The 26,370-nt window shown below is 41.8% G+C and overlaps 1 protein-coding gene across 5 annotated transcripts in view; it reads left to right on the plus strand.

Moving 5' to 3' along the window:
* The first annotated feature begins 805 nt into the window (after window positions 1–805).
* cdin1 (CDAN1 interacting nuclease 1) overlaps window positions 806–26,370 on the plus strand; it is a 58,525-nt gene continuing 32,960 nt past the window's right edge. The window contains exons 1-8 of one of the 5 annotated variants that reach the window (XM_071526792.1): window positions 806–857; window positions 1,138–1,260; window positions 11,733–11,778; window positions 12,842–12,906; window positions 13,770–13,830; window positions 17,249–17,321; window positions 24,859–24,938; window positions 25,315–25,364. In XM_071526792.1, coding sequence (XP_071382893.1) covers window positions 1,160–1,260; window positions 11,733–11,778; window positions 12,842–12,906; window positions 13,770–13,830; window positions 17,249–17,321; window positions 24,859–24,938; window positions 25,315–25,364 — 476 coding nt within the window. In that variant the 5' untranslated portion in view covers window positions 806–857; window positions 1,138–1,159. Of the gene's footprint in view, window positions 858–1,137; window positions 1,261–11,732; window positions 11,813–12,841; window positions 12,907–13,769; window positions 13,831–17,248; window positions 17,322–24,858; window positions 24,939–25,314; window positions 25,365–26,370 lie in introns of those variants that run through there. The other 4 variants (XM_071526793.1, XM_071526797.1, XM_071526796.1 and 1 more) reach the window with 4 other exon arrangements.

The following is a 26,370-nucleotide window of genomic DNA, read 5'->3' on the forward strand; positions in this document are numbered from 1 at the left end:
CAGTCTATTAACAGCATGTAACGATGAACAAAACAGCCAGGCCATTGAAGTTGTGTGTGTTGTGTCTATTTTCTACATATTCATCAGTTTATTTGTAATTTCCGTCTGAACCCTACATTTTATGTTACTGCAGTAGGCGACAAAATGCACGCGCGCACTGACGCACACCTGCAGTAGGCTACATAATTTACCATGATCATAGCAAAAGTGCATCCCTGTAGATTTAGGCGTAAATATTTTGGTGTTGCTGCCTCCCAAGGTAAAAAAAAAAAAAAAGAAGAAGAAAAAAAGTACGTATGTGCAGGTGTAAAACCAATAGCCTGCTCTCGTGAAAAAAGAAAGATGCTGTGAAAATATTGACACACCAACCCTTCTTAATGAGCAGTAACTTGAATATAGTTATTACTTTAAGTCATACACATACGCAAAGACGCACGTGTGCGCTCTCTCTCTCTCTCTCTTCCATGGATGTATTAAACTGCTCTCTTCCCTTCGCTCTCTCCCTCAAACAAGATTTTCCCCAACCGCACAGTTGATTTATTTCAGTGAATTTTCCCCTGTCGCACTTGAGAGAAGTTGATGAGTGCTGAGGAAAAGACTACGCCTATTCATTCCTAATACCTGCTTTTGTAAGCACCGCTTGCAGTCGACGAGAGAGGCAGAAATGCTTCGGGAGTGCAGTGCAGCATGTTTTCGTTAGTCCTCGCCCTCGTGCTTCCAAGTAACCAATCCAGTGCCGCTATACTCAGCTCCAGCGACGACGCGGCCAATCAGAGTACAGCTCACACCAACGTCTCTGCTTCAACTTCCTAGCGGGAAGCTATCGGGAAACTGTACCTGGACAGCGAGCATTTATGGTAAATAAACATATTTACTGGTTAATTTGTGTCCTGGAATCATATTTGACAACTTCTTAAATAAAACAGCCATGATGGCTAAAATCCTACTTAGGTTAAACATCAAGGTTGATGTAGTATTAGCCTAAAGTGTGTCGCGCTAACCATAACATAAAGCTAGGTTTGGTTAGCCATGCAGGTACAGCTGTTTTTGACAGCTGTCAGTCAGCTGACACGTTGTTTACCTCTCAAAACCTGACACAAGAGCATCTGTTCATCAACCTCTCGCTTATTTGTATAGATACACAGCTGATCAAAAGAAGATGAGACTGTCCCGAGCAGAATATAAAGAGATAGTGAGATGCATCGAACAGCTGAGACCTACGCGACAGTGTATGAAGATGCTAAAGGAAAGATTTCCAAAGTAAGTAGTTACTCACTGGAATGTAAGTATTCATGTCATCGTAGTGAGGTTAGATTATATTTGTGAGTTTAGTTTTGCATCTCTCTCTCTCTCTCTCTCTCTCTCTCTCTCTCTCTCTCTGTGACTGGGGGAGAAAATGTGACCAAACTGCTGCATATGAACTGCCCACACGTGCACTGTAAAGCAGTGTGAGGACTGGCCAACTGCACATAGCAAAATGTGTTGAGAAAAGAAAAAAAATAATTTCTTCTTCCTGCTTCTACTTCTTCTCTCTTGTCAGTCTTATTGGTATAAGAGCAAGTTAAGGTAAACTCAGCGATGACTTAATCATAATCAAGTCTAGTAGCCTACTACTAACTCCTGCTATGAAGATAGTTCGCTCAGTTTTTTATTTTGCTTTTTGATGAGCACAGTTAACAATTTAATTGATATGTCCATGGTGCTGGATTAATAGCAAAATTATTTATTCCCCTGTTCTTTGTTTTATCATCCATAATTAAATATTAATTCTACTTAATTCACTCATCATAACCACTGAATAATGCCTTACAGTTTTTTGCATGGGCTTCCATTACAGCTTTGGCCACTGTTTCACCATGCAGCTGCTGCGCATTCAGAAATCGAAGAGAGGGGTTAATGGTTGTGTTTGCGTTTCTCCTTGACACTGAGGGCCCTCTCTTTATTGAATGTAACACGTGTAATCCCCCAAGGCCACCAGGACACCACGGCTGATCCCGTCGAGGTCACTTACAAAGTCGCATGTATTTGGAGCTTCCTACTTCCATTGTGTCCTAATCACCAATCTAGAAGAAGGTATAAGGTCCCCAAAGGGGACACAGCCTACCTTGAGCTTGCCTTTGTTCTCACTGTCAGCATTTTACAGAATATGCCATGCTTACAAAGTGCATCCAACATCCTGTATGTTTAGGCACCAACACTAAGAATCCTTCTCATGATTATTGTGAGATCCTTTCTCCTTTTGGTTTCCTAATCCAAACTTTAACCAACAGTCCAAATACCTTTTTTAGAGAGGTGGTGGTGGGGGTAATAATTAAAGGAAAACATTGGACCGTTTTCATTCCAATAATTCTGCACGATCCGTCCCTCCCGGAGGTGCTGGCTCTTTTGTTTAGTCTTGCCGGTTATTGTTATTATTTCGTTCACCATAACCAATCTTGGGGAGGCCCCTGCTCTTTAAAATCCCTGAGTCTCGTCACTGGGCCTGACAGACAGGCACGGCAGCAGTGTTTTCACAGCCTGCGAAATTATTCTGGTTGTCCAATCAGCTGAGCTGGGCTCTGGAGGGTTAGTGATTGGACTGGCAGGAAATCAGGCTCTTAAGACATAACATATCGACTAGGCCATCCATCATCTCTTAGCATGCGCTCAGGCACGGCAGTCAACCGCCCCCCACCCCACCCCCCTCCTGTCCCCTCGGACTGTGTGGGAGCCCTGCCACTGCGTAAATATTGGCCAGGCTGGGGCTGGCGGGGGGGTTAGAAGGGGGGTGAGGAGTGGGTTGTGGACTGGCCTGCGCTGAAGGAGTGGGCACGAGATCGGGAGGGGGATAACAGTCAGAGAGATAGAAAAGACAGGTATCTTTGGATATCAAATCATTTCACATTACACTGGATGATTTCCAAATGATGCAAGCTATATTGAGTAATCTGTAGATTCATGTGTTGTCTACTAGTGTCCTGGTGAGGCTGTGCTGGTTCTGTTCAGGTAGGATGTGCCATATTCTTGAGGCAGAGGACACAGGCCTATTATTTTGTTATGTTATAATTTTATTATATACATAGCTTTTTTTTCATAACTTTTTCCATACATTGGGCAGACTAACTTAGTCTGGAAACGTTGCCTAGGTCATAAATGGAAATGTATGCTGTTAATATTTATTTGGAATTAATGGAGATTAATAGGAGTGGCTATTATCCTCAAGCCTCTGAAAGCTTTTCTGAGTACAAAAGCATTTCATAATCATTGCTTTTGATTGGTGACTCAAAGGGAGGAAAGTCAAAACTTTGAACCAAATGATTGTGATAGGCCATTTCAAGGTAATTTCCACGGAAGGTCTGTCAGTCTTTCTGCTGTGCTATGAGTATGGGTAGTGGGAGGAGAGAGGGAGGGTCACATAGACAGATAGAAAGAGAGAGAGCGATGTGCAGTCCCTCATCTGTAACGCCTGCATAACACAGATGTTGGGAGTCATCTGTCAGCCTGGCCTCTCTTGCCGGGCCCGAGCTGCTCTGAGGGGAAAAGAATTGGACACGGTGCTGTCACTTTTTACCCCCACTCACAATGGAGGGACATGCAAATATCAACCCCCATTCTTGCCCCCTCTTCCTTGCCCTCCTCTCAGCCAGCCGTGATGTCCTGCCTAGTATTTGGGCCGCGACTAGCAGCTACAATGAGAGCCAGGCAGGCAGCAAGGGGGCGGGAGGGCTCATCGCAGGCCGGCGCGGGGAAAAATGTGACATCAGTCCCATCAGGCCTTTCTCTCGCCACGTATTAGAATTGGAAATGATGGGCTGCTCTCTGAGGCCTTGCCTGACTTCCCTCGGGTCCAGAGGGGACCCCAGTCCTTCCACCCTTTGTCCCCAGAGAGAGTCTGTGTAAGGAGGGCGAGAAAAAGAGGGAGGGAATGTGAGAGTCCTCTGGCTCCTTCTGTGCTATATTATGAATGAATTTGGATGTAATGATTACTCCCCTCTTTAAAATGCCATTCAGCTCGTTCCTCATATGGCTTTTGCAAATTTCAGGGAAGTGTTTGTGGGTGGGTGTGCAGAATGAGGCAGATGCCTCTGTTTTGGAAAAATGCTTAAAAAGAAAAGTGTGAAGTCCCCCCCCCCCCCCCCCCCATCACAGTCAATGTCTCTCTTGCTCTCTCTCTCTTGCTCTCTCTCTCACGCACACACACATACACACATACACAGCTCCCTGGTGAGGAGTCCCTGAACGTTTTTCGAATCGGGCCCTAATGTGCCGTTTTCATCAGCAGTGAGGCGGGCTGCAATATGGTGCTGTGGCTCGCTCTGGGAATATGAATGTTGATTAAGCATGCGTTCAGCCTTTTGAAATTCTGAAGAAGTGTCAGAATAATGGATGTTGAGCAAATGTCAAGCATTTGTTAATTTCTCTGTTATTTGGGGTTTATCTAGCATGATCTTGGGGAGGAAAGCAGAGGCCAGGGTTGTTGTGGCATGTGCCATTGATATGGTGATTTCTTGGCTACAGACACTTTGTTTTTGATGGTAATATCCAGGCTCAGGAGGAAGCTTAGGGACTTGCTCATTGATTATTTATTGTGGCTATGGTGTTTATCTCTCTATTACATGCTGGTTAAACCTAAGGATTTGGTAATAGGCTTGATGCATTAAATAGACATGCTCTTTACGGATTTATTTTTACTTCACAGTTACAGTTCAAGGAATCAAAAAATAAAAAAAAACTTGACTGATCATAGTTCTACTTTTAGGAATCATCAACAAAACTTGTATATTTATGCACATTTATTGTTCTTTTCTATCGCCGTAGTATGATTTACTTCCCATGTTTATACAGTACAGGGTTAATTGCGGTTTTGGAAACCCCTTTATAGTTATGTTCATACTTGCAATTGCCAAAAACATAAAAACATTCAACCCTCACACTTTGAAGACCTGGGATTTAGCAGGCACCTGAAATCCCTTTAACTTCTTTGCAAACTACCCAAAAAACAAAAAAAAATCCCTTAAATCACCTAGTACCTTGTGGGATATGGTCAGGGATCGATGCTCCAATCAATTGGCCAGCAATCAGCATCAGAATATGTGGACTTTTGGTGTCAAGCTTACTTGGATAGTCCAATTAACATTTTGGAAAAAGAGAAAATGAATTAGCTTTCATCAAACCACTAAGCATGGTGGCCCACTTACCCGAAAATTCACATTCACTACCATATATCAGTTACATGCATACAAATTAAGCTTTCAGTATTTTTTTCTGTTCAAGCTGTACTAAAGCTTGCCCAGATAAAGTCTTTAAAAGGTAAACAAATGCAAATGTTTATGGGGGGGGGACTCTAAAGACAAAAGCCAACTTTTTTAATACATAAAAAATGAGAAAGTGTTGGTACTAAATGTCCCAATTGAAGCATTTCTAGATGTAGCTGTAATTTCCATCCTCTTTTCCATGGAATAGGTCAAACTGCTCTGTTGTGGCTGTTTTGAAGGTAGAATTCCATGGCTGTTGTGTAGCCTGGAAGTGGCAATGACATTACCCAGAGACTGATCCTGTGCAGAGACTGTGAGGGCAGCCTCCAGTGCACGGCCTCACACTTCTGGCTACCCATATAGAACAAAACACAAACTGGCAGTTGGGGCTTATGGGTACAACCCTCGGAGGCTGAGAAGCTGGCGGACTAATTCCACAGCTTTATGTGGTTAGATGAACATTGGAAGGATGAAGGGATGGATGTGGGCTAAGCGGAGAGAGGAGAGAGCTGGAGGAAGAAGAGAGGAGTGAGGCTGTGCTGAGTTTACAACTTCATGTCAGGCTAAGGAGTTCATGAATAATAGATGTAATCAATTACTTGATTAGGAAGCACAGGAATGATCTGCTTCCTCTTCATATCGTAGGGACGTTGTCCAAGCACACTCTGTAGATTGTAAGGCCTTTTCGGCTCATTGGGCTAAAAACACTGAGGTAAGCAGCCCGTTGCTAAAGTAGGGTGCGGTTTAAAGTGATTATAAGGGACACTGCATAAGGGACACTGCATAATCTTCAAGGTTCAAAAAGCCTGCAATTATTGCATTGCCACACAGAATAAGTAAATACGAAAATAAGCGACTCTGGAATATGGGCTATTCTGAATAAAAACAATGTATTAAGCGCTATATTTACAATAGTATGTATCAGCACTGTCCCCCAACTCCCTACCCACACACACACACACACACACACACACACACAGAGGGAAACGTACAGGACGGTCTCCCACAGTTTAGCTGGGCAGCTATGGTGGAGTCTCTTGCCCCAGGTTCTTTTTGCATACTGAGATCAATTGCAAAAGAAGAATGAAACAAATTGCCCAGAATGGTACAAGTGCCGTAGCCGTGCTTGAGGGAGTAGGCAGTTGGTCAGTGTAATGTGTTTTCTTGCCAGACCAGAGGACGCTCGCCACTTGATGGATAACATGGACCTCATTTTCAATTTTCGACGAGAGTTTGCAGAAACGGCAATGATAGTAATTACGCTATAACAATAGCAACGCGCTGTAATAGCTATAACACGTTTTGTCACAGATGGCGTCATGGAGATCCCTACCTTTCAGGAGGAATCACAATTAGAGCGGTGACTGTGGTATCAGTCCCACTCTTTTTGCCACCATTATATAACAGTCCTGACATCTCGGGGCACCTCTGAAGACACAGATTTTAAAGATTGTAATAAAGTGGGGGGATGTGGGCAGGGTGGGGGGGTCATATTTTCCTTCTATTAGGACAATTGTAGGCAGTGAGATGCCCTGTTGTGCTTCTGCTAAAGCCATTTCTGTCCACGTTCCCCCGCAGGCTGGTAGGTCGTCTCTGGCCTCCTCAGAGAGAGTAGGGGGAGGGAGTCAGTATCCTTCAGTGCAGTAGAATATACTTTGAGTTAGACTTCGGAGAAATCCTTCTGCAGTTCTAGAGACTGGGAAAATATTTGATATGTCCATATTTAAGTTGCTTACTTTGGTCGCCACCTGGACATAATAATAATAATAATGATGAGAAGAACTAAAGTGCTTACTTTTAACTAGATTAAATACCATACTCATACATATTAAAATTATCATTATTATTACTAGTAGTAGTAGTAATAGTAGGATTATAACAGCAGCAACAGCAATAATAATCATAATCATAATAATAATAATGGTATTTAATCTAATGGACTAGACGCTTCAGTTCTGCAGAAAAACAAGTAAAACCAACTTGAACTGTAAACACGTGTGCTCATTGTGCAAGTATTTGTTTGAAGCTGCATGACTCTGAGATGTGTGTTTGTTTCTATGTGTTGTCAAAATATATTACATTTATACATTAAGGCCTAAAGATTTTTTTTTCCCCGCATTTGTCTTGCTGCTGATGACGGTAGGCTTAGCTGAGAAACAGATGTTAGCATTTTGCCTATCAGCATGTGTAATTAGATACATTTGCATATGCAGAATATTTAACCAAACCACATTCAGCTATTTTTCTCGATATAAAATCGTGATCTATAGGGAAGGAAATGCTTTATAATAGTTTTGTGTCACTATTTTGCTTTCATATGTCTCAGTTAAGAGTCCTAAGGTGAAGTATAAGTCCTAACTCTTCTGTGGCAACATGAGCCACTAATATAAGGAAAGATGAGTGGATAGCAGTTGAGTGAGGTATTAAAAGTGCACAATATTTCTTCACACTTGGTACAGACTAATTTCATCCATATATTTCCTCTCTCAAAATAGCTTCATTGCCATTATTATAAATATGTGCCATGCCTCAATTAGCTAGTTCCATGCCCTGAAGAGTCGCACCATGCACCACTCTCTGCATGCAGATCCACCAAATGCTAAGTACTGTCGCAGCATATGATACCAATGCCATTAGCCAGGTGGCTTTCATTACCTAAATTACTGCTATCGTTTATAATTAATTATTTGTAAATAGGAAGATTCTGAATATAATTGATTGCTTGAAGATCTCCCCTCCCCTATTAATTAGCTTGACAGAAAAAATTCAAGTCAGTATTTTCACTGCTGTTTTTCCTGAATGCTTCAGACATTGATACACTCTGTCTAAACTGAGGAGGCGATAAGGCGATGCAACACTCAAACTTGACTTTGTCAGATTCATAACCAATGGACAGGCTAGCTTAATAAAGCCTAAAGCACTGACCAGACAGGCATACCAGCTCACTGACAAAGTGAAAGTCCCTAATTGTTTTAATCTAATCTGCTGCTTTACTATTTTGGGTGCCAGTGCATATTAATGCTCTGTCTTATGTTGTAGAGAAGGGTAATTAGGTTGAGAGTGAATGATTCCCTAACCGCTCTTCTGTCTCCCAACCTTCTGTTTCCCCATGTTCTAAATTATATCCAAGAGGGAGGGATTTTTTTCCTCACACAGAGGTCAATGTAGGGATGTGCTGCAGTGTCATTGACTCTTTTCTAAATGAATTTACAATCATATTCACTATTTGCTTTTGTAAATAAGTGCTATTTTCAGTCATCAAAGACTGAGTTGAAAATAAACTGATCATAAACTAAACTTGTATTTATAAAATACAATTTTATCAAGTAGGCCTTTCAAATGTTTATTATATTAAAAAATGCAACCATACTTTTTCATGTCTAGATAAACTAAAGACAGGGATTGATTAGCTCAATTATTTATCTAGACATCTTACTAAGGCATTAAATAATGAAGCTTTATCTCTGTATTTACAGTTAGTCTTCAATTAGGGGTCAGGTCTTCCCAGGCCCTGCCATAAACAAGGGATTATTATAAGCTCTATTCTGGGAAAGAATTGATTTAATCTAATATTTACCTTCATCAAATGGCATTTTGGATTGGATGGCTCATTTTGCTTTTCCTTTTGTTCGGTCAATTTTGGTTTTGTGATCCATTTTGACCTCTTCACTATCTGAAAGCTACGGAAATATAATAAAGGGGTGAACACATGGGTACAAGATTTTATTAAGACTCAGTAACATTCAAGGTGAAAATCCAAAATCAGTTTCTCTCATAACATGCAGATATTGAAAATGTAATGAAGCCAGCAACGTTACTCTTAATTACTTCAGGGTATCTGGCAGGAAACTTGTGATGTTTTTCTACCTTAACCTTGTTACCTAGTTCTTACTATCTTTCACATTCTGCCATATCATAGCATAATACAATGTTCTATACAGGAACTGATCCTTCTGTTCACAGCATGTGTACAAATCTGAATTATAAGATAGTTATTAGCTTAAGGCTCAAAAACGGAATTGTATCAGGTTGAGCTCAGTTGAGGAATATATTTGAGTGCTTTTGCATTGGTTTATTTTTTTTTATCACTGAGAGTCTTTAAAATCCTTGTATTATGAAGCAAGAAGGTGAATGAATTACATTGGAAATGTAATGCTACTGTTCAGCAGGCAAGAAGATCAGATCTCCATTGTAAGATTGTGCTTGGCTCCATATTTTAGCATGAATTGAGCATACTGTGCCCAGGAGAGCACAGGTTGGATATACATTAATGTAAAGCCTGCAGTAACTTACTATTAATGTCTGTTAAATGGAAAAAGGGGCATTATACAATATGAGCGCAGTGTAAAACTTGACAGACTATAAAACCCAGACAACCTTTGGTTTGGATCCAGTTAGCTGCACTCATCTCTTCATTACTCTCAGCTTTTATCTTCTTCAAATCTCACAATATTTGGCCCTGTTGTGGTACCTTGTTGTTTTCGCCTGTTTTAGTACTTAGTTGTTTTTGCTTAAGTTTTGATGTCAGCTAGCAAAATGTAGACTGAGGTGAGAAAGAAAAACAAAAGTCCCTAAAATTCTTACCGTTTGAAACAGATATGTTTTCCCAGATATTAAGAGCAGTTTATGTCCCTTTAAACTTAACAGGGTATAGATTTAGCAATTAGGCAGTAATCATGCTCATTATAGAGAGTAATCCATTTAAAACCTAACAGATGTCTGTTCCAACAGGGGGATGGCGATGGTCCCACGCCAACAATAAGCCTGTAATGTTGTTGAAATGCTCAGGTGCAAGGTTGAAGTGGGAAAGAATATTTTTTTTCTCCCTTAAGTGTCCACATGTTGACAGTTGACCATTTAATGGCCCACTTAATTGCAGTGGCCCCTTCGTCCCCACGCATCATTGTAAATTAATGCTGAGGTGGCAGTGTTTTGTCTGAGACTTTTTTCCCTCTTCCACTTTTTCTTGAAACATTTTTTGCCTTCTCTTCTCTTGTAACTTTACTGAATCCTTGGTGGTTGATGGGACTCATCCGTATGACGGGTCAAACCCCAGAGACTTTGAATTGTTGAGCATTAGCTGTTCCGTAGCCAGAGCAGTAAAACTGTTTACAACTGACATCTGGAGAAGCTAACATGGCGGCTTTGGTGGGGTTAAGTCATTATAAACTGCTAAACTATTCCAGTGGTTGAAATGCTTTTATTAAGATATGGTCTCAGACTGAGACTCTAGACAGAAATCAATGCTTGAGATTCCTCTGGCTTTGTTTACATGTCACATGGTTATTTCATGGTTCATAGTGATTGATGTGGAAGGCCTATATGGACTCAATATTTCAATGCAGATAGGAAGCTCGGGCTTCTAGTCAGTATTTACATTCCATTCTCAGGTGACTTGTAAAGAAAAGTCCATTAAATTTAACAATCAAATGTACTGAGAGCAGTATATGGAGACACAGAACCACTGGAGACCATCGCAGAGCAGTGTGTGTGTGTATGTGGGTGTGCATTCCTGTGTTTTTGTTGATATGTAGGGTGGAGGTATGTACCATCCAATTAGAATAAAATCTGTCACTGCTTTAAATATTTTCAATTCAAAGGATGCTGTGGGGGTTGGGGATGGGGCATCGGAGGGGCTGTGAATCCCTGTTGGAGCTGCCTGTTTTCCAGGTTTGCCTCTCTGCCAGGTGTTTGACATTGACTGGAGCTGGAGATGAATGTAGCTTATGGCAACCCATGGAATTGACCGACTCCTGGGAGTCCCAGCTTCCTGCAGTGAAAGTTTCCATTTTCAAAGCCCATCAGTTGCAGTGGGAGGGCTCCAGAATGTCCCATATGCCAGCACTGACAGTGAGGCAGGAAAACTTTCTCCTATCCATGTACCCCCCACCACACACCACTCACTACACAAACAAATACACACACACATATTGTTCAGTCCCCTTTGCAAAGAGACATCTCCCAAAAGAGGGCTCCCTCATTGCTAACAAACTGCATTTCAATATGTTGCTCTTGAGTGCAATGTTCCCCACAGCTAATGGAATTGAACCCTATCAATTATTCGCATGAATTTGCTTTGTTTCTGTCCTATTTTGTTCTCTTTAGCTTTGTTATGAGTATCACTGCCTTTTGTGCAGTTTTACATCAACACAAAATGCACTCAAATTAAAAACAACAATGATAGACTACTCCACTGTTGCTGGAGAGAGGGTGAAAGAAGATGGTATGTATGATTGAGAGAAAGGGAAAAAAAAAAAGAGCACGCTATATTTTCTCATCTCATACCACACACACAACCTCCCCCTTTCTCCCACCCCCAGACCATCGCGGCAGGAATCCTTTGTCGGAGGTGTTCATCTGGAACAACTTTGCCACACTTGTTTTCATGTTCTTTTAGATTACAGGGCAGCCGGCCCCAGCTTTGAAGCTCCCCCTCTCCCTTTGTCTCTGTGCAATGCACTCTGGTAATTAACTTTGTCCTTCTTTTATTTGTTCCAGTCACTCGCAGTCCACTCTTCTGAGCATCTTCTCCCTGGAGTACCAGGTTAGAAGTTTTCTTCCTTTGTGAGCCCTGACAGGTGCCTAATTGAATGATGAATGTCCCTTTATTTCTTTGTAATTGAACTGCCAGCTCTCTGATTGGTTTGGAGGATCCCCCCCGCCCCCCCACAACCCCTTTGCTTCGCACCCCCCCTCCTCCTCACGTTCACGTTGAGGGCCCTTGCCTGCCTGAGCCTCAGTGGATGTCTGCCAAGCCTTCCCATCCATCTGTCTAATAACATCTAGCCCCTGCTTATTTGGTGGACCTGTAATAAATTATGCTAAACCATTATTATTCTGACAATAATAATTTCCCCGTGTAGTGCGGCTGCGTGTGCTAAATGTTTGCTGACTCGCACTGTCACTGCTGCTTTCCACGGCTGACAGCGGATGATGATAAATGGCCGCTGCCGCCAGTGGCAGAAGGCAGCACAGGCAGAAAATGGAGTCATTTATCATCCCCCTGACAGGTGTCACTCACACCGCCCGTCTCTGTGGAATTACATTTTTTGTGTGTAGTAGTTTTTAAATAAGTTGTTTTTTAACCAATGCTCTTCCTCTTTTATCCCCTGTCCTCCTCCTCCCTCTTGGTGAGGATGGCAATTGAATTGCATGGAAATGTCAGGGTGTGGGATGTGGAATGGGGTCATTGTTTGATCGAAAAAGGGGAAATGAATACATGGTTTGAGTGAGGGGGGTGGAGGGTGGGGGGTTGAACAAGGTTGCATTGGCACACTTTGACCCTGGGCAAACTTATTGAAATTAAATTACTGTGACCCGGGATCTCTTGTGCCTGTTCATATACAATAGAGCTTAAAAGAGCCTTGGCTGAACAACTATTTTTATTCATTTTATTCATGTGTACAGAAAAGCTTTATGTTTTTGCCTTCTTGGGTCACACACCATTATTATATGAAAATTGCTGGTGTACATTTATTAATATTATTATTATTAGCAGTAGTAGTAATAGTAGTACTAGTATTATTATTAGTAGTAGCAGTTGTAGTATTATATGTGTTAAGATTGTTACTATTAAGATATTACCATCAGTATGCTCTTTGTGACAGAAAAGAACAAAAAGAACAATCTCAAGACACCATGCACCAGATGTTATTGAAAGCCACTACCAAAGGTACTGTATTATTGTATTACTTTTCTCTCTTTCTCTCCTCTCTGTCGCCCTCTCTCTCACACTCTATCTTTTTCTCATCTCTCTCACTCTTTCTCTCTTTCATCTCTGTCCCACTCTCATTTACTCTCTGTCTCTCCCTTTCTCTGTCTGAGGAAGGGACCTGCTAAAGTCACGCGATAGTAAGTGGACAGGGCTGAGAGTTTGTGGGCCACCATGACAGATATAATCTCCTCCAAACAAATCACCACCCTCAGGATTCATTCCAGACCTCCACTTGCACCTGCTAAGCTTTCACAAAGCTAAGGCTCTGTTTTCCATGTCAGAATGAAAGCAACAAAAAAAACAAAAAAAACAGCAATTGGACATTTGCCTTACACAGGCTTATGATGGGCTGATTATCCGTAATTCAATGGAAACGAATAAATAAGAAAAAAGAAAAACAAGCTGTAGGGGGGAAATCTTCTTTGCATATTGCAATTAGCCTTTATCTAGCTTATTAAGTCATTGTTCTGGAGAAAACGAGGCTGGATAATGCACTTCTAATCCACTTACGACAACAAACCTCAGAGATGATCTGGGTAAGATCTGAGGGGAGCTGCAGTTTTAGCTGGCGAGGGAAAAAAGCCTTTTTGGGCGGTGGGGGTTAACTAACTATCATATGCTTGTCTGGCTTCAAGGAAATTTGAAGCCCTCCAAGCAGTGCCGTTTTAACCGCACCGAGCCTGCCATATGCCACCTAGGGCAAAGTCATCAGGGACATTAGCATGTCTTGGCTAGCCTGGTCTAGTCCCCTCTCCCCTTCTGTCTGCCTTTGTGGGCCATGTTTTTTTTCACTGCTGTTGTTGTTCTTTGTTATAATGAAGGTATCTGAGTGAAGCCAAGGCACGTCCCACCGCTCCCGTCCTACTGGAGTTGGCCAATGAGGTAATGGCATAACCTTTTTCTCTTTTTTTGTTTTCTTTTTAAACATTTCTCCTCCATCAGTGCTTACTTTACTTCTTTTTTTATTTGCGTGTTCAATTACACAACAAATGGGATAGATAGATAGATAGAATGGTAGATAGACAAATACAACCTAAATTCACCATATTTCCAAAGTTGGCAGCAGTTTCAGATTTTCTACCCTTGTCTGTTAGTGATTATCAAAATTGGTAAAATGGTCTGCTCTATTATCAATTATTTAATGTAATTAGCTCTTACCTCCATTAAGCAGATGTGAAAATACTTTTGGTGTTTTATTATGTAATTTTCCAAATTGGCGTTCAAACACAGTTGCTGCAAACTGCGGACAGGTGAAGGCAGGGTCAGCGGTTAATTCCTCTCTTCATCACAGTCGTTTGCTTTAGTAGCTTAGCTTGGGTTTTGTACTCTTGTTGATGTAGTAACAATTGCTGTATTATGTATTAATACATGAGTTCTATATTTGAAAAAAAAAAAAAGAATAAATAAATAGTTACATCTAGGTTAGCCAGTGGTACCTCATGAAAACTCAAATAGAGGATGGTGGGGGTTTGTGTAATTATTAGAAAATAGCCTGATGTTCTAGGCACTTAATTGTTACCCCTGACCAGGTTTCTGCATATTACATTGATAAGAATTAATCTGCTCAGTGACAGCTAGTGTCTCTTACATGCTGCAGCTAGTCAGTAAATTATTCCCCAACTTTAAAAGGAGATACATTCACATACTGTTCCTACTCAGTGAAGGAAATGAAGCAAAAGCAGTCATTTCATTAAGGGGACTGAATTACTCTAGATGTGTATTCACATTATGGTTAATTGATATAATTTCCTTTTAGATTATCATACTATTTTTATACTACATGTTAGCATGGCTTGTGAAGTCAGATACTGAAATTTGGGTCTTCTATTTTGTTTGTGTCATTTGAATACATTGTTATTCTTGCAGTATCCTCTTATTTGAATTGTTTGAATGGCTGTGTAACCTTTTAAAACATTTAAATGCCGATTTAAATTTTTATTGCTGCTTATACCAGGGAATGAGATTTTAGGCTTTCTAAATCTAAAATCAGAATAGTTCACATGCATCAGTGGCACCTCAAAGCTAACTGCCATTATTCATTCTCCATTTAATTGACACATGATTTTTTTTTTTTCCAAAGGATTAAATTCAGCTCAGAGATAACTGTCTATGAACCATTTAACTGTCATTTTAATATGCTACTTAACATTTAAACCAAGCACTCATGGTCTCCCAGACAGCTAATTGATGTAGTTTCATCCCTTTATGAGACAATATATCTCCAACAGAGGGAAATGATTAACAATGATGAAAACTATTCATGGATTTTTTTGCCCCCAGAAGTCTTCCATGAATATGGATTCTAAACTATGAAGTCGCTGTTTTTTGTATGCTTTATATGGCGTTTCATGTAAAGGTCAGTTAAACATACAGGCTTTAGGCCAGAGGCGGTTAGGCCGTGTGTGACACCCGCTAGCATTGGGGGCTAATAAAACCAAGACCAGAGTTTTCTCTGAACAGTAATTATTTTCAGCAGGCATTCAAGGGCCTGTGAATCTTAGTCACATGTTAAACTCATGAAGTGCTGCAATCTGACTTGAGAATGGAGATGGACTCATGATTAATATGAAAATTAGGGAGACGCAAGTACCTGAACTAATCAGGTGGTCCTTATTCAGGCTGGGCCAGCGTTGGTAATGTCGCCATTTTTCATGTGTCAGCCGTGATGCGGGTTACCGGGAATCTGACGCTCTCTCGTTATCCAGAGGTGTGAATGGAGTACAGGGCAATAAGTACAGAGAGGAATGGATTGAGAAGAGAGAAGAAAGGGAGAGAAAATGAGGAAGGTTGGACAGTAGGGAGAGAAAAGAGAGCTAGCTGCAGGCTACATATGCAAAGTCTGAAATGCTATCTCAGAGGTCTTAATGAAGATATAGATTCTCTGCTCACCCCTTAATTATTATAGACATGTTTGGTCTTTTTTACAAACTGCCTTCTTCATGCAATATTATGGAGATGTTAACAAATACTACCGCTGGTAAAAATACATTGTTTAGACAGAAACCGCTCTGCTCCCAGCGCTACCAGGATGCATCACAGAAGAGATGAAACACTCCAATCTCACTACAGGCTGAGGGCAAATTCACTTTTGGTCCCCAATTATGCTAACAAGAGAAAATATGCTCTCTGGCTGCAAGAACGTTGCGTTTCATAACAAAGTAGCGAGGAACGGCAAAGTCTACCAGCGATGTTTTAATTCCTTCCACACTGAAGAGGCTATGGAATTTAGCGAGTAATTACTTCAGCAGTGAATCACTTCATGTGTTTTCTTATTTGCACCTTATATTGTGTTTTGACAAAGTCCAAATGCAGCGCCATATGTTTGGTTTGCCTTTAAAGCCTATACATTTGTCTTTACATTTAGAGCCTTTTTTGTTGCACTGAATAATCATCATATTGTGCTGGCCTTGAGCATAGCTGTTGGTTTTCCAAGCCATACTCCTCTAACACTTGAAAAAATACGACCCAGTGTCATAGTACCATATATAAAATGTGTGGGAAGACAAGTGTTGATGGGGATGTGGGCTCTCAGGTTGGTTACCGGATTCGGTGCTGAATCAGTCAGGCAGACGGCCTCTGTATCAGTCATTAGTGCTCCCCTACCTGTCAGGGCTTCTCCCTGAACTCTAACCAAAAACACCTCACACCTCTCAAGGTGTCTTCATGTTCAAAGACCGCTGCAGCCATGGGTTCTCTCCTTCTTATTAAGGGTTGCAGTTCCCACAGTCCCTCTGGTGCGTCCTGTTTGGTTCCTGCGGTTTTGCCTTGGTAATCATGCTATGATTAAAGCTCTTCATTGTCTCTAGCCTCGGCATATTTTGTTCTGCTTTTTATATGAGATGAGAGCCTACCATCTTCCATTTGGTCTTGACAGAGGCGAAGGCAGCTGGGTAGCTCGGCTGCATAATAGGCGCTCTCTTGTTCCTGTGGGAAAGGTTAGTGCAAAGCAAGGCTCACAAAGACCAATTTGCACAGGGATTGTCGAAAGTTGGGTCAAGGTTTTGAAACAGGATAATATCATTTACAGCCATTAGAATCATTATTATCTATGTGACATCAGCGTAAGGTAGACTGGCTGTGTTATTTCAGTGCCGTAATTCTCTGGTTCTTTGAAATATGTTCACACTTCCAACTGGATATGTGGGATTTACTCTGAAGGTTTCTCAATGGAGCAATTCTCTAGAGAGGAATAACAATTCCACACTACCTCTATTTTGAAATAGCCTTAACTCCCCATTGACGCCATAGCCTGGTTTTTATTAGGGCTAATTCTCTTTTTTCTTGTTCAATCTATATAAAGGTGGATCTGTCTCCCGCACTGATGGCTCGTATCATCCTGGACAGGTTCCTGCAGGACCTGGAGGGTGGAGTGTGTGAGTAACACCTTTCTATTTCCCACTCTATCTTTTCTATCATTCTCTCCATCAGTCTTAATTGTAGCACTTCGTCTTTTGTATCCCTCTCTGTTTGAGTCCCAATTCCAGTTCTAGCACCAACGTTAGCTGCTGTATTTTCAGCCTGTCCAAGCCTAATGAGAGACAGGCCACTTTTAGTTGTAGCTGCAACCTAGGGCACATGACTGGCAATTAAGCACTGGGAGGACCACCCACCTCTCACAACTGCCGTGTGGATCAATGCTAGCTCACCTCATCAGTGTTATTTATAACACCCCTGATTTCTTCCCTAACCCTCCTTCATCCCCCCATGCGTCCATCTACCCCCTACCTTCTCTTCTTCCCTCATCCCCTTCTCTTTCTCCCACCCTACTGGGGTCCACTAAGGAAATTGAGTTGAGGGGAAAGTGTGGCAGAAAAAGCAAACCATTCCAAGGTAGCGCTGATGGACACACTGAGGGAGAGCAAAATTCCAGATGCAAATATTTTTGTTGAAAATCTCACAGAAATTGTGTGTAAATAATTGCTTGGGTACATTGTGGTTGTTCTGTTCTGTGTTTTTTTTTTCTCATGGCTGGATATTTCTCAAATAATCTACTGTGATATTTTATGGCATAGTGGCCTAATTTGCAGTTACACTTAAACTTTTTGCATGTGACATTAATTTATTGATTCAGTTGAATGATACAAAATCTCTCTCTTTCTCTCTCTCTCTCTCTCTCTCTCTCTTCTCTCTCTCTTTCTCTCTCTCTGTCCTCTTTCTGTCTTGCTCTCTCTCTGAGATTCCCAATCTCACATGCACACTAGAACCAATATCATTTCAATAGGCCCATCCAGAGGATTGGGTGTACATGCGTGTGTGTGTGTGTGTGTGTGCAGTTGTCGGTGCTTTGAGAGTGAATCACATGATGTCAAAAAGACGTGCCTCCGATTTAATCAAGAAAGAGATTAAAGTGGATGTGTGTTATTTTCAACTTCGCCACAGCACAGCCATTTGTCAAAGTCAGAGATGTGATTGCTTTGGACCCACCGTTATCCACTGCCTGTCAAAATACTAGTCTGAGCAGCTTGTAGAACAGGGCATTCATCCAGGAGAAGCATTCCGCCTCAGATAATAGCAGACTGCATCCCTCCATCTCCATACAGTGGAAACACGCTCCAGTATGGCTCAGAATAGATTTGTTGCAGGTGAAACTTCTTGGATGATCATTGTTTAATTTCAAAACAGTATTGTAACCGTACAGTATCTGATGTTTGCAGGCTGGTGAGTTAAAGAGAGGCCTTTGATCTGTGAGGTGCTGTAAAGGGTCCTGGTCATGTTTCTTCATTTACAAGCTGGTTTCAGTCATGACAGAACTACTACTGTAGGATAGTGTTTGACCGAGATTAGCCTAATTCAGCCTACATGGTGATTGTATCTGCAGCTGTGAAAATAATCAAACTCTTTATATCAGATTATTTTCCACCATTGTAATATGGTAGCATGGTATAAAATCGGTTTTGAGTTTTATATTAAATATTATAAATTTTACATTCATATACCAGGTAAATAGTTAAATAATGATGCCATTATACTGTACTTTTCCACTGTGGCCAGCTGTGAGGGCAGTGGCTGTGAGGGTGACTTCTGTTTTTGATGGAGCTTCTCTGCATCCGCTCTCAGCAATGACCCGCTTGGCCTTTGGCAATGAATTGCTGCCCACATGGGCTGCGCGGTCAAATCGTCCAATCTCCCTGTGTGTATATTAGACTTTAGTAATGTGTTTCCATTATGAAACAATGCAAGGATAATTGTCTTTGCTGGCAATTAGCTAACAGGTTGGTTCACTGCTATTGGCAGGCATATCTATCATGCCCCCCACCCCCAGCCCCAGACTGCACTGTTGTGTGTATGTGGGCGTGCAAGCGTGTGTATTTGTGTGTTTTTGTCTGACTCCAGAGGGAGGGCGGGCAGGCATACTGCGAAGATCAATAGACTTCTATATAAGGGACATTACCCCCAACTGGGTGAGTGGCCTGCCTTTGCCTAGCACCATCTTTTTTTATTCCCCTTCTCTTTCCCTTTGCATTTAAGAGACACAGGAATGGGGCCTTTGGGACTGTGGAATATATGTACAATCACTAGTGCTGGATCAATACAGAGTTTTAAATTGTTTTCTGTCTCTTCCTTGTTTTGTTTAGCTGGCTCGTTGTTGTTTACCCCCCCCCCCCCCCACACACACACACACGCACACGCACACACACACACACACATGCACACACACACACACACACACACACACGCACATACACTAGCCCCCCAACACCACCCATTCCCCCTCCCTGCAGCAAAAGTATTGGAGAGAGCATCAGTCAGGCAGGACGAAAGGCTATCTGGTGGCGCATGTAAATAAATCAATACATTCAAAGCAGTTTTATCACGTATTGAATATGATATCAACATCCATAATGCTCCTTGTCTCATGAAAACAGACTGGGCAGTAGGGAGGGGAAAGTCATAAGCACTTTGTTTTTACACCATGGGAGCTAACAGCATGGGAGATGTTTTGCTATTTTGTATAATACAGTAGCTAGAATTTGGGTCTGTTTTTATCCACTGTGTACTGATGACTAGAATTAAAGCTGCACTAGGCATGACTTAAAAAAATAATTGCCCAAATTCATTTCAAGGGTGTCGGTATGGTCAGTGACAGGAAATCTTCTCTGCACACAGGAAGGGATGAATCAAAAGTACAAAAACTTTCTCTTAGACAGCAGTGAACAAGCACTCCATAGAAAGCTAGACTCACCAATGATGTTTCAGCCTGCTGCCAAGAATTTTTTTTTTCCACCACCTACAAACCTATCAGTCACTAAGAAGAAGAAATTAAGTCCTGAAGAGTGCGTGATTTACTGACATTATGTTACATTATTTAAAAAATGAGCCCTGATATCTCAAATTACCTAGACGATTGGCACAAACTTTAAAACACACCCAAAAAAAAAACACTGGTATTATCCTTTAAAGTAATTTGAATTTAAAAGTTGACCAGAAAAATTACTATAAAAGTAAATTGTAAAGAAAAAGTCATTTCTGATGCAACCTTTTCCTTACTGCTCAACCAATTAGTTGCACTTAGACTGCATACAGTTATATTTTGATTCCTGCTCTATAGTATAATAGTAGATGTTACCTCTTAGAACCCACTAGCAGGCAGATTGGGGGAGCTCCTGCTCTTTTTTTCCCCCTCCTTCTATCTCTTCATCTTTCTCTCTATTCCTCCTTTGACACGACTTGATGTGCCTCTAGATTTAGACATACTTTTTTTTGAGGAGGCAATTTTGCTAGCTATTTGACCTTTTCCATTTTCCCAAGGCCCAGCTCCAGATTAGATTGCTGCTCCATGTTTTGTAACTATGTGATTCGACCGCCTTTAAGATTTATTGTCACATTCCTTTACAGAAGCCTTGTAGGCAAGGTTATAAATGTCCTGTGTTTGATGTTAACACTGTGAGAATGTTAGTGTCTACAGTGATCTTTGGTTCCTTGACAGAATTCATAATAGCTTCAGTGTTTTGCAGATCAGATGTGTTGATAACTGAATACTGTATTAAGTTCTATCCAGTAGAATCTCAACTCAGTATCCACTATCGTTGTTATGGTTCCTCCTCTCTTGTCTTCAAGTGCTCCTCTCTCCCCCCTCCCACTTCTCCAATATGGCAGAGCTGGTGTATATATGCAGCCTTTCTTCAAATAATGAGAGCGAGGGCACTTCATTAGCAAGGAGGAAGTAAAGAAGCATAGGCGGAGTGAGTGTTTGAGTGTGTGCGTGTGTGTGTGTGTGTGTGTGTGTGTGTGTGTGTGTGTGCATGGGGTGGGTGCAAGGGAGGTAAGCAGCAGCGTGGCACTTCACTTGACAAGTATACTAATTACTCCTTTTCAGCAGAGAAGCTCCAGTCAGCCTCTGCCACAGTCTAATGGCCTGACCTGGGAAGCCTCTTTCTATGGCAGAGCCTCCCCAGATCTACTATTACTACAGCTACACACACACACACACACACACACACAGACACACACGCACACACACACACAAACGTAGAGTCTCATTTCACCGCTATCAGGGAGAATCAGGTGGAAGCAGATCAGTTCTGCCCCAGTAACCTCTTCAGGGACTGGGCTCCTCCTGCACAGGAGATACCACCTCATATCATCAACTAGCACCACCACACCACCACAGACAGTTAAAAAAACAACACTGTTTTCTTCCCCCTTCCTCTCCTCTCCCACTCTCCCTCTTTCCCATCTTCTTTTTTTTCAATACGGGAGGATAAATTTAAAAGGAGTAAATTGGAAAATCAAATGAGGGCTTTAGGCAGCCGCAGAGATTTGCAGAGCTGTCGGCCAGCGTCTGAGAGCCTCATCCATCATGTCCCACAAGTAGTCAATTCCTCTAGTATCTGTAAATGTTTTCAGATATTAGCCAATTTATATGCTCCGAGATTCATCATGGAAAATCAGCTTTAGCGGCGCGCATTATCAGGACCCGTCTCTCCCTTGCTCCATGAAGTTTGATGAACGAGTGCCCCTCCACAGCTCAATGGCTTGTGCATGGGAACAAGGAGGGGGGGTTGGCGGGTTGGGGGGGGTTTAGAGGATACAACTGGGGGTGGGCAAATGCCCCCCCACCCCTGGAAAAAGTGGGTTTTTTAATTAATAAACAAACTTGCAGAGGAGCTCATCAGTGTCAGGGGCAATAACGATCGTCATCCGTTATTGTTTATTACGGTCCTCCCTCAACAAATGTTGCTGTCTAATGAGGTTTCTCGACATTTTTTTTTTTGTATTTCAGATAATGACTTTTTCACCCTAGTGGAAAAAAGAGGAGTAGTTACAAATGACACAAGTAAGCGATGAGAAATCAAACCAAGGTTATGTCGCTGTTAGCTTGCTTTGTATAGTTTATCTTGTTTTGGAGGTACGTATGAAAACAGGCTTGTGATTTGTTTACACTGGCTGTTTTCTTTAGCAAATCCCAATGGAGGCGTAGCGTTTCCCATCTATTATTCTCCTCTTCTCTGTTCCTTCTGTTCAGATGTTGACGATGTGATACGGTGCCTTAGTCAGAATTTATACCAACATGGGACAATTACAGTAAATTTGGTGAATGTTTACAAGGTGCGAAGTCGTGCTGCAGGGCTTTGTTCTCTGCATCTGGTTTTCTTCAGATTATGCTTTTTATTTTCCTCTGCGTGTTTTGTGTGTGAGTCTGTGTGTGCCTTTAGTGTGTGTATTTAAAGAGCATGGTGTGTGTGTGTGTGTGTGTGTGTGTGTGTGTGTGGCGGGGAAGAGCTCAGGGTGTCATAGAGGAGTGCTGCCGTGCAAGGCGGGGGCGTCTTTAATAAATGTATGCTGATGTTGGAGGCTGCAACGATGCGAGGGATGCAAGGGCCCTGTTGTTATTTACTGCTGTGTTTGTGCACAGCAGCGAATCCTGGGCCTGCAAATGGCATTACAGCCTGTGATGAATGAGCATTAGGGTAAACTCATTTTAAAAGCACCCTGATTTATTAGCGGCCTGGCCTTCCATTTTCATCAGGTCAATGCTTGGCTGAAATTCCACAATGTCAGCGCCAAGGTCACCTCTTTATGGCTATTTTTAACCCCATCTCTCAAAAAAGAGCAGGAGAAAGGGATCCTATCACTTATCATAGCCATCTACCAAAAATATCAAAGGGCTGAACAGACGGAGAGAGAGAAGTCTAGACCTGGAGGTGTGTATGTGTGTGTGTGTGTGTGTGTGTGTGTGTTATGTGAGAGACCAAAATGTGGTGGTGGTCAACCTCCAATTATGAGCGCTAGTAAGACAAGAGCTTTAATGGCTACCGTTTGCCTTCGGGGAGGTTTATTACACACTACTGTTTTGCAGAAGCAGCGTCAAATCTATAAAACGACCATTAGGAAGGGGGAAAAAATCAATCAAAATGCCATTAAAGTGGAATAAGTTGCCAATATTGCTGATGTGGTTGCGGGTCCTTTGATTTTCTTTCAGATTATTAGGCACAGTCGAATAGTGACTTTGTTAAGGGAAACCAGTGTTGTTGGGGAGTAATATGTCTCCTGGCTTCATAAAGTTTGCTGCCTCATATTTCCCGCTTTATTGATTATCCATTATCATTTGTCATGAGGTGTCCTAACTCAAGGGGAAAATATAACCCTCTTTCTTCACCGCCGCCCGCACTGCACAGGAGCATGGTATGGATCTGCGTGTGAAGGTACCAATCTCAGAGAAAAATGAGCAAAGAAATAAAGCACAGTCCTGTGCCTTGCAGCTCTGAGAGGGAGGGGGGTTTGGGGGGAGGAGGAGGAGGAGGAGGGTGAGGGAGGGGGGGGTACCAGGGTTGGGAGAGACTGAAACAGAGAGGAGGGAGCAAAAGAGAGAGAGAGACGAAGAGACAGCAGAGAAATATGGAGACAAAGAGGAAGAAACAGAGAGAGAGGAGGGAGTGCTGAATGGGCTTTGTTCTCCCTCCACCCTCCTCCCTCTTTATTTCAACGTAAGGTAGAGTAGAGATGAGGGATCACAGCACTGTTTGTCCTTCCTGTGATCGTCTTCTCAAGGAGTAACACCTACGAAAGACAAAACCAAGGGGAAGTGAGGACAGATAAAGGAGGTTCTGAGGGGTTTACATGTTCTAGTAAATATATTTTTAATAATGAAGTTAAACAACACAGGCTTAATGATCCAGGCAGCATTTATAAAGTCTTTTCAGTTGACTCCGTTTCACTGGTGGGGGTTTAACTCCTTATGCTTTTCTGTTTCTATAAATCTTCAAATAAGCTGTCCTGTCTTTAACAGTTATCTACACAGTTATCTAGATGAGCTTAGGAAGCTCCATGCAGTGTTGGTATATAGGCGCCATCCATGCCTGAAATGTGAATAGAAACATTCCTGATATTGTCAGTAATGCTGCAAGTCTGTCAGGACCGTGTTTATATATCACTAAAATGGCGTGCCTCAACCATTTCGTCACACAATGATACAATCCATTTAATCCAAATCTTTTTAAGAAATGATTTAAGGAATTTTTTGCTGTTGCAGTACCAGGAAATCAATCCAGCGGGCTTCCCTTGCTGATTTATAATGTTAGTAGAGCAGGAATGGGGATGAGAGATGCAGAATAGTCATCGTTCATAACATAGATAAACTACATGGGGCTCTTGTGCTCTGGACTGAAACATTTATCTATAGAAAATCTGTATAGACACCAAGCAGCCATCCAATGGACTAGCGCAGAAATACTACACTATCAGTGGCATGGTGAATAATGTTAAACCCGTCTTTTGTCTCTATATTTTCACTGTTTGTACTTTCACTGTTAGTACTGACTTTGTCTCTTTCCAGTCCATGCAACGTTTAGAAAATGTTTTTAACATCTGTAAGTAAGACAAGCTATGATGTTTGGTGTCATTCGCACAGCAATGTCTCAATTCTGTATTTGTGTCTGTATCTCTTTTGTCTATCTATCTTGTTCTCAGCATCTAAAACAGTCGTGAACAGCATGCTGAAGGAGCCGTCATTAATTCCCAACCAAACTCTGGCCAATAACATCTACCAAGTAAGTATTTTTATCTTTAAATTTAAACACAGACACATCAATTTTCATGTAAATTGTTTTGTGTCGTTGCTTGATAAACAAATTTTATTTTCAATGAAATTTTTACATATACATTTTTATAGTTTAAAAATTTTAAGTATCTATTGCTCATGTACAGCGAGCTTTTTAATGTTGCTGTTACTATACCACCTGCCTGACAGACGGCATCAGCCGCTCATGTTTGCTGATGAAGTCACGTGAGAGCCGGCGGTCATGCCTGCCAATCCGCCGGTGTCTCCCGTGTTTTCTCCCTTCCCAACGCTGTTAAACCGGTGTATGGGCTTCCTCCTTTCACCCCCTCCCTGCACGCCATAATATTTCTTCCCCCTCTTTTCAGTGCACAATAAATGACTGCTGTTATGGACCGCTGGTAGACTGCATCAAACAGTATCCTATCCCATAAAATTTTAAGCCTGAAATTGACGAGGAGCTATTGAAGGGGATGAGATGTGTCTGGCTTCACCTGACATAAAAGTTCTGCTTCACAGAGGAAGTGTTTCATTCCGCCTGCCGCCCCGCTATCACCGATACAGGGGCTGGAAGGCGATGGAAGGAAGATGAGGAGGAGGAGGAGGAAAGGAGAGGCTGATCTAAATGCATCTCCATGTTCACGCAGTGGATCAGGCCCAATGTTCTATGCCACAAGAAAGGAATCGGCATTCATAAGCCTTGTGATGTTTATCATATTCACATTTCTTTTGTTTGGTATTTTGTTGGCCACAACTTGACTCTTATTTACGCAAATCAGGGGGGGAAAAAAATTAAAATATGAATTATTTTTACATGTTTTAAATTAATAATTCTGTTTCATTTGATTGTGTTTAGTTGTGATATTTCTGAGAGGCATCAGCACCATGGAGAGTTCTTGTCGGTCCAACCTGAACTATGCATATTTTATTCCGCATTAGTTTTATTTATTCCTCATTCATTTTAACTCCATTACGTTCACAGTGTTTTTCCTTCCTTTCCTTTGCTCCCCTAAAAATCTTGTGGTGCCTCTCTATATCTTTTCATCTTTTTCCTTCTCTCTTTTCCTCTCACCCTCCCTCCCTAGTAGGGGCTTGGCCTGGACCATAAGGGCGGAGTTGGAGTCTAGGCTATTTAGGGGCAAGCAGCTGGGGAGCAGACCGGCCATTTCCTGGGGGAGGGGGCTTACTTGAATGAGTGTACATGTGTGTGCATGTGTACGTTTGTATGTTATTGTGTCTGTCCACACATTCATGTGTGTCGTGGGGGTGGGTTGTTCTGTTTTAGGTCCTCTGTTCATAGCCGGTCAAGCCTGTCCCACCCTGCCCTCTGTCCTCATCCCCCCTTTTTACCTTTCTTTCACAATCCTCTCTTTAGTGTCAACTTCCATTCAGTCACTCCGCCACAGAGAGTTCATGATAACCGC

This window comes from Centroberyx affinis, unplaced genomic scaffold, assembly GCF_046629955.1.
Source record: "Centroberyx affinis isolate AG114_WGS23_722 - 3 ecotype Tasmania unplaced genomic scaffold, CSIRO-AGI_Caff_v1 ptg001464l_1, whole genome shotgun sequence".
Classification (NCBI taxonomy): domain Eukaryota; kingdom Metazoa; phylum Chordata; class Actinopteri; order Beryciformes; family Berycidae; genus Centroberyx; species Centroberyx affinis.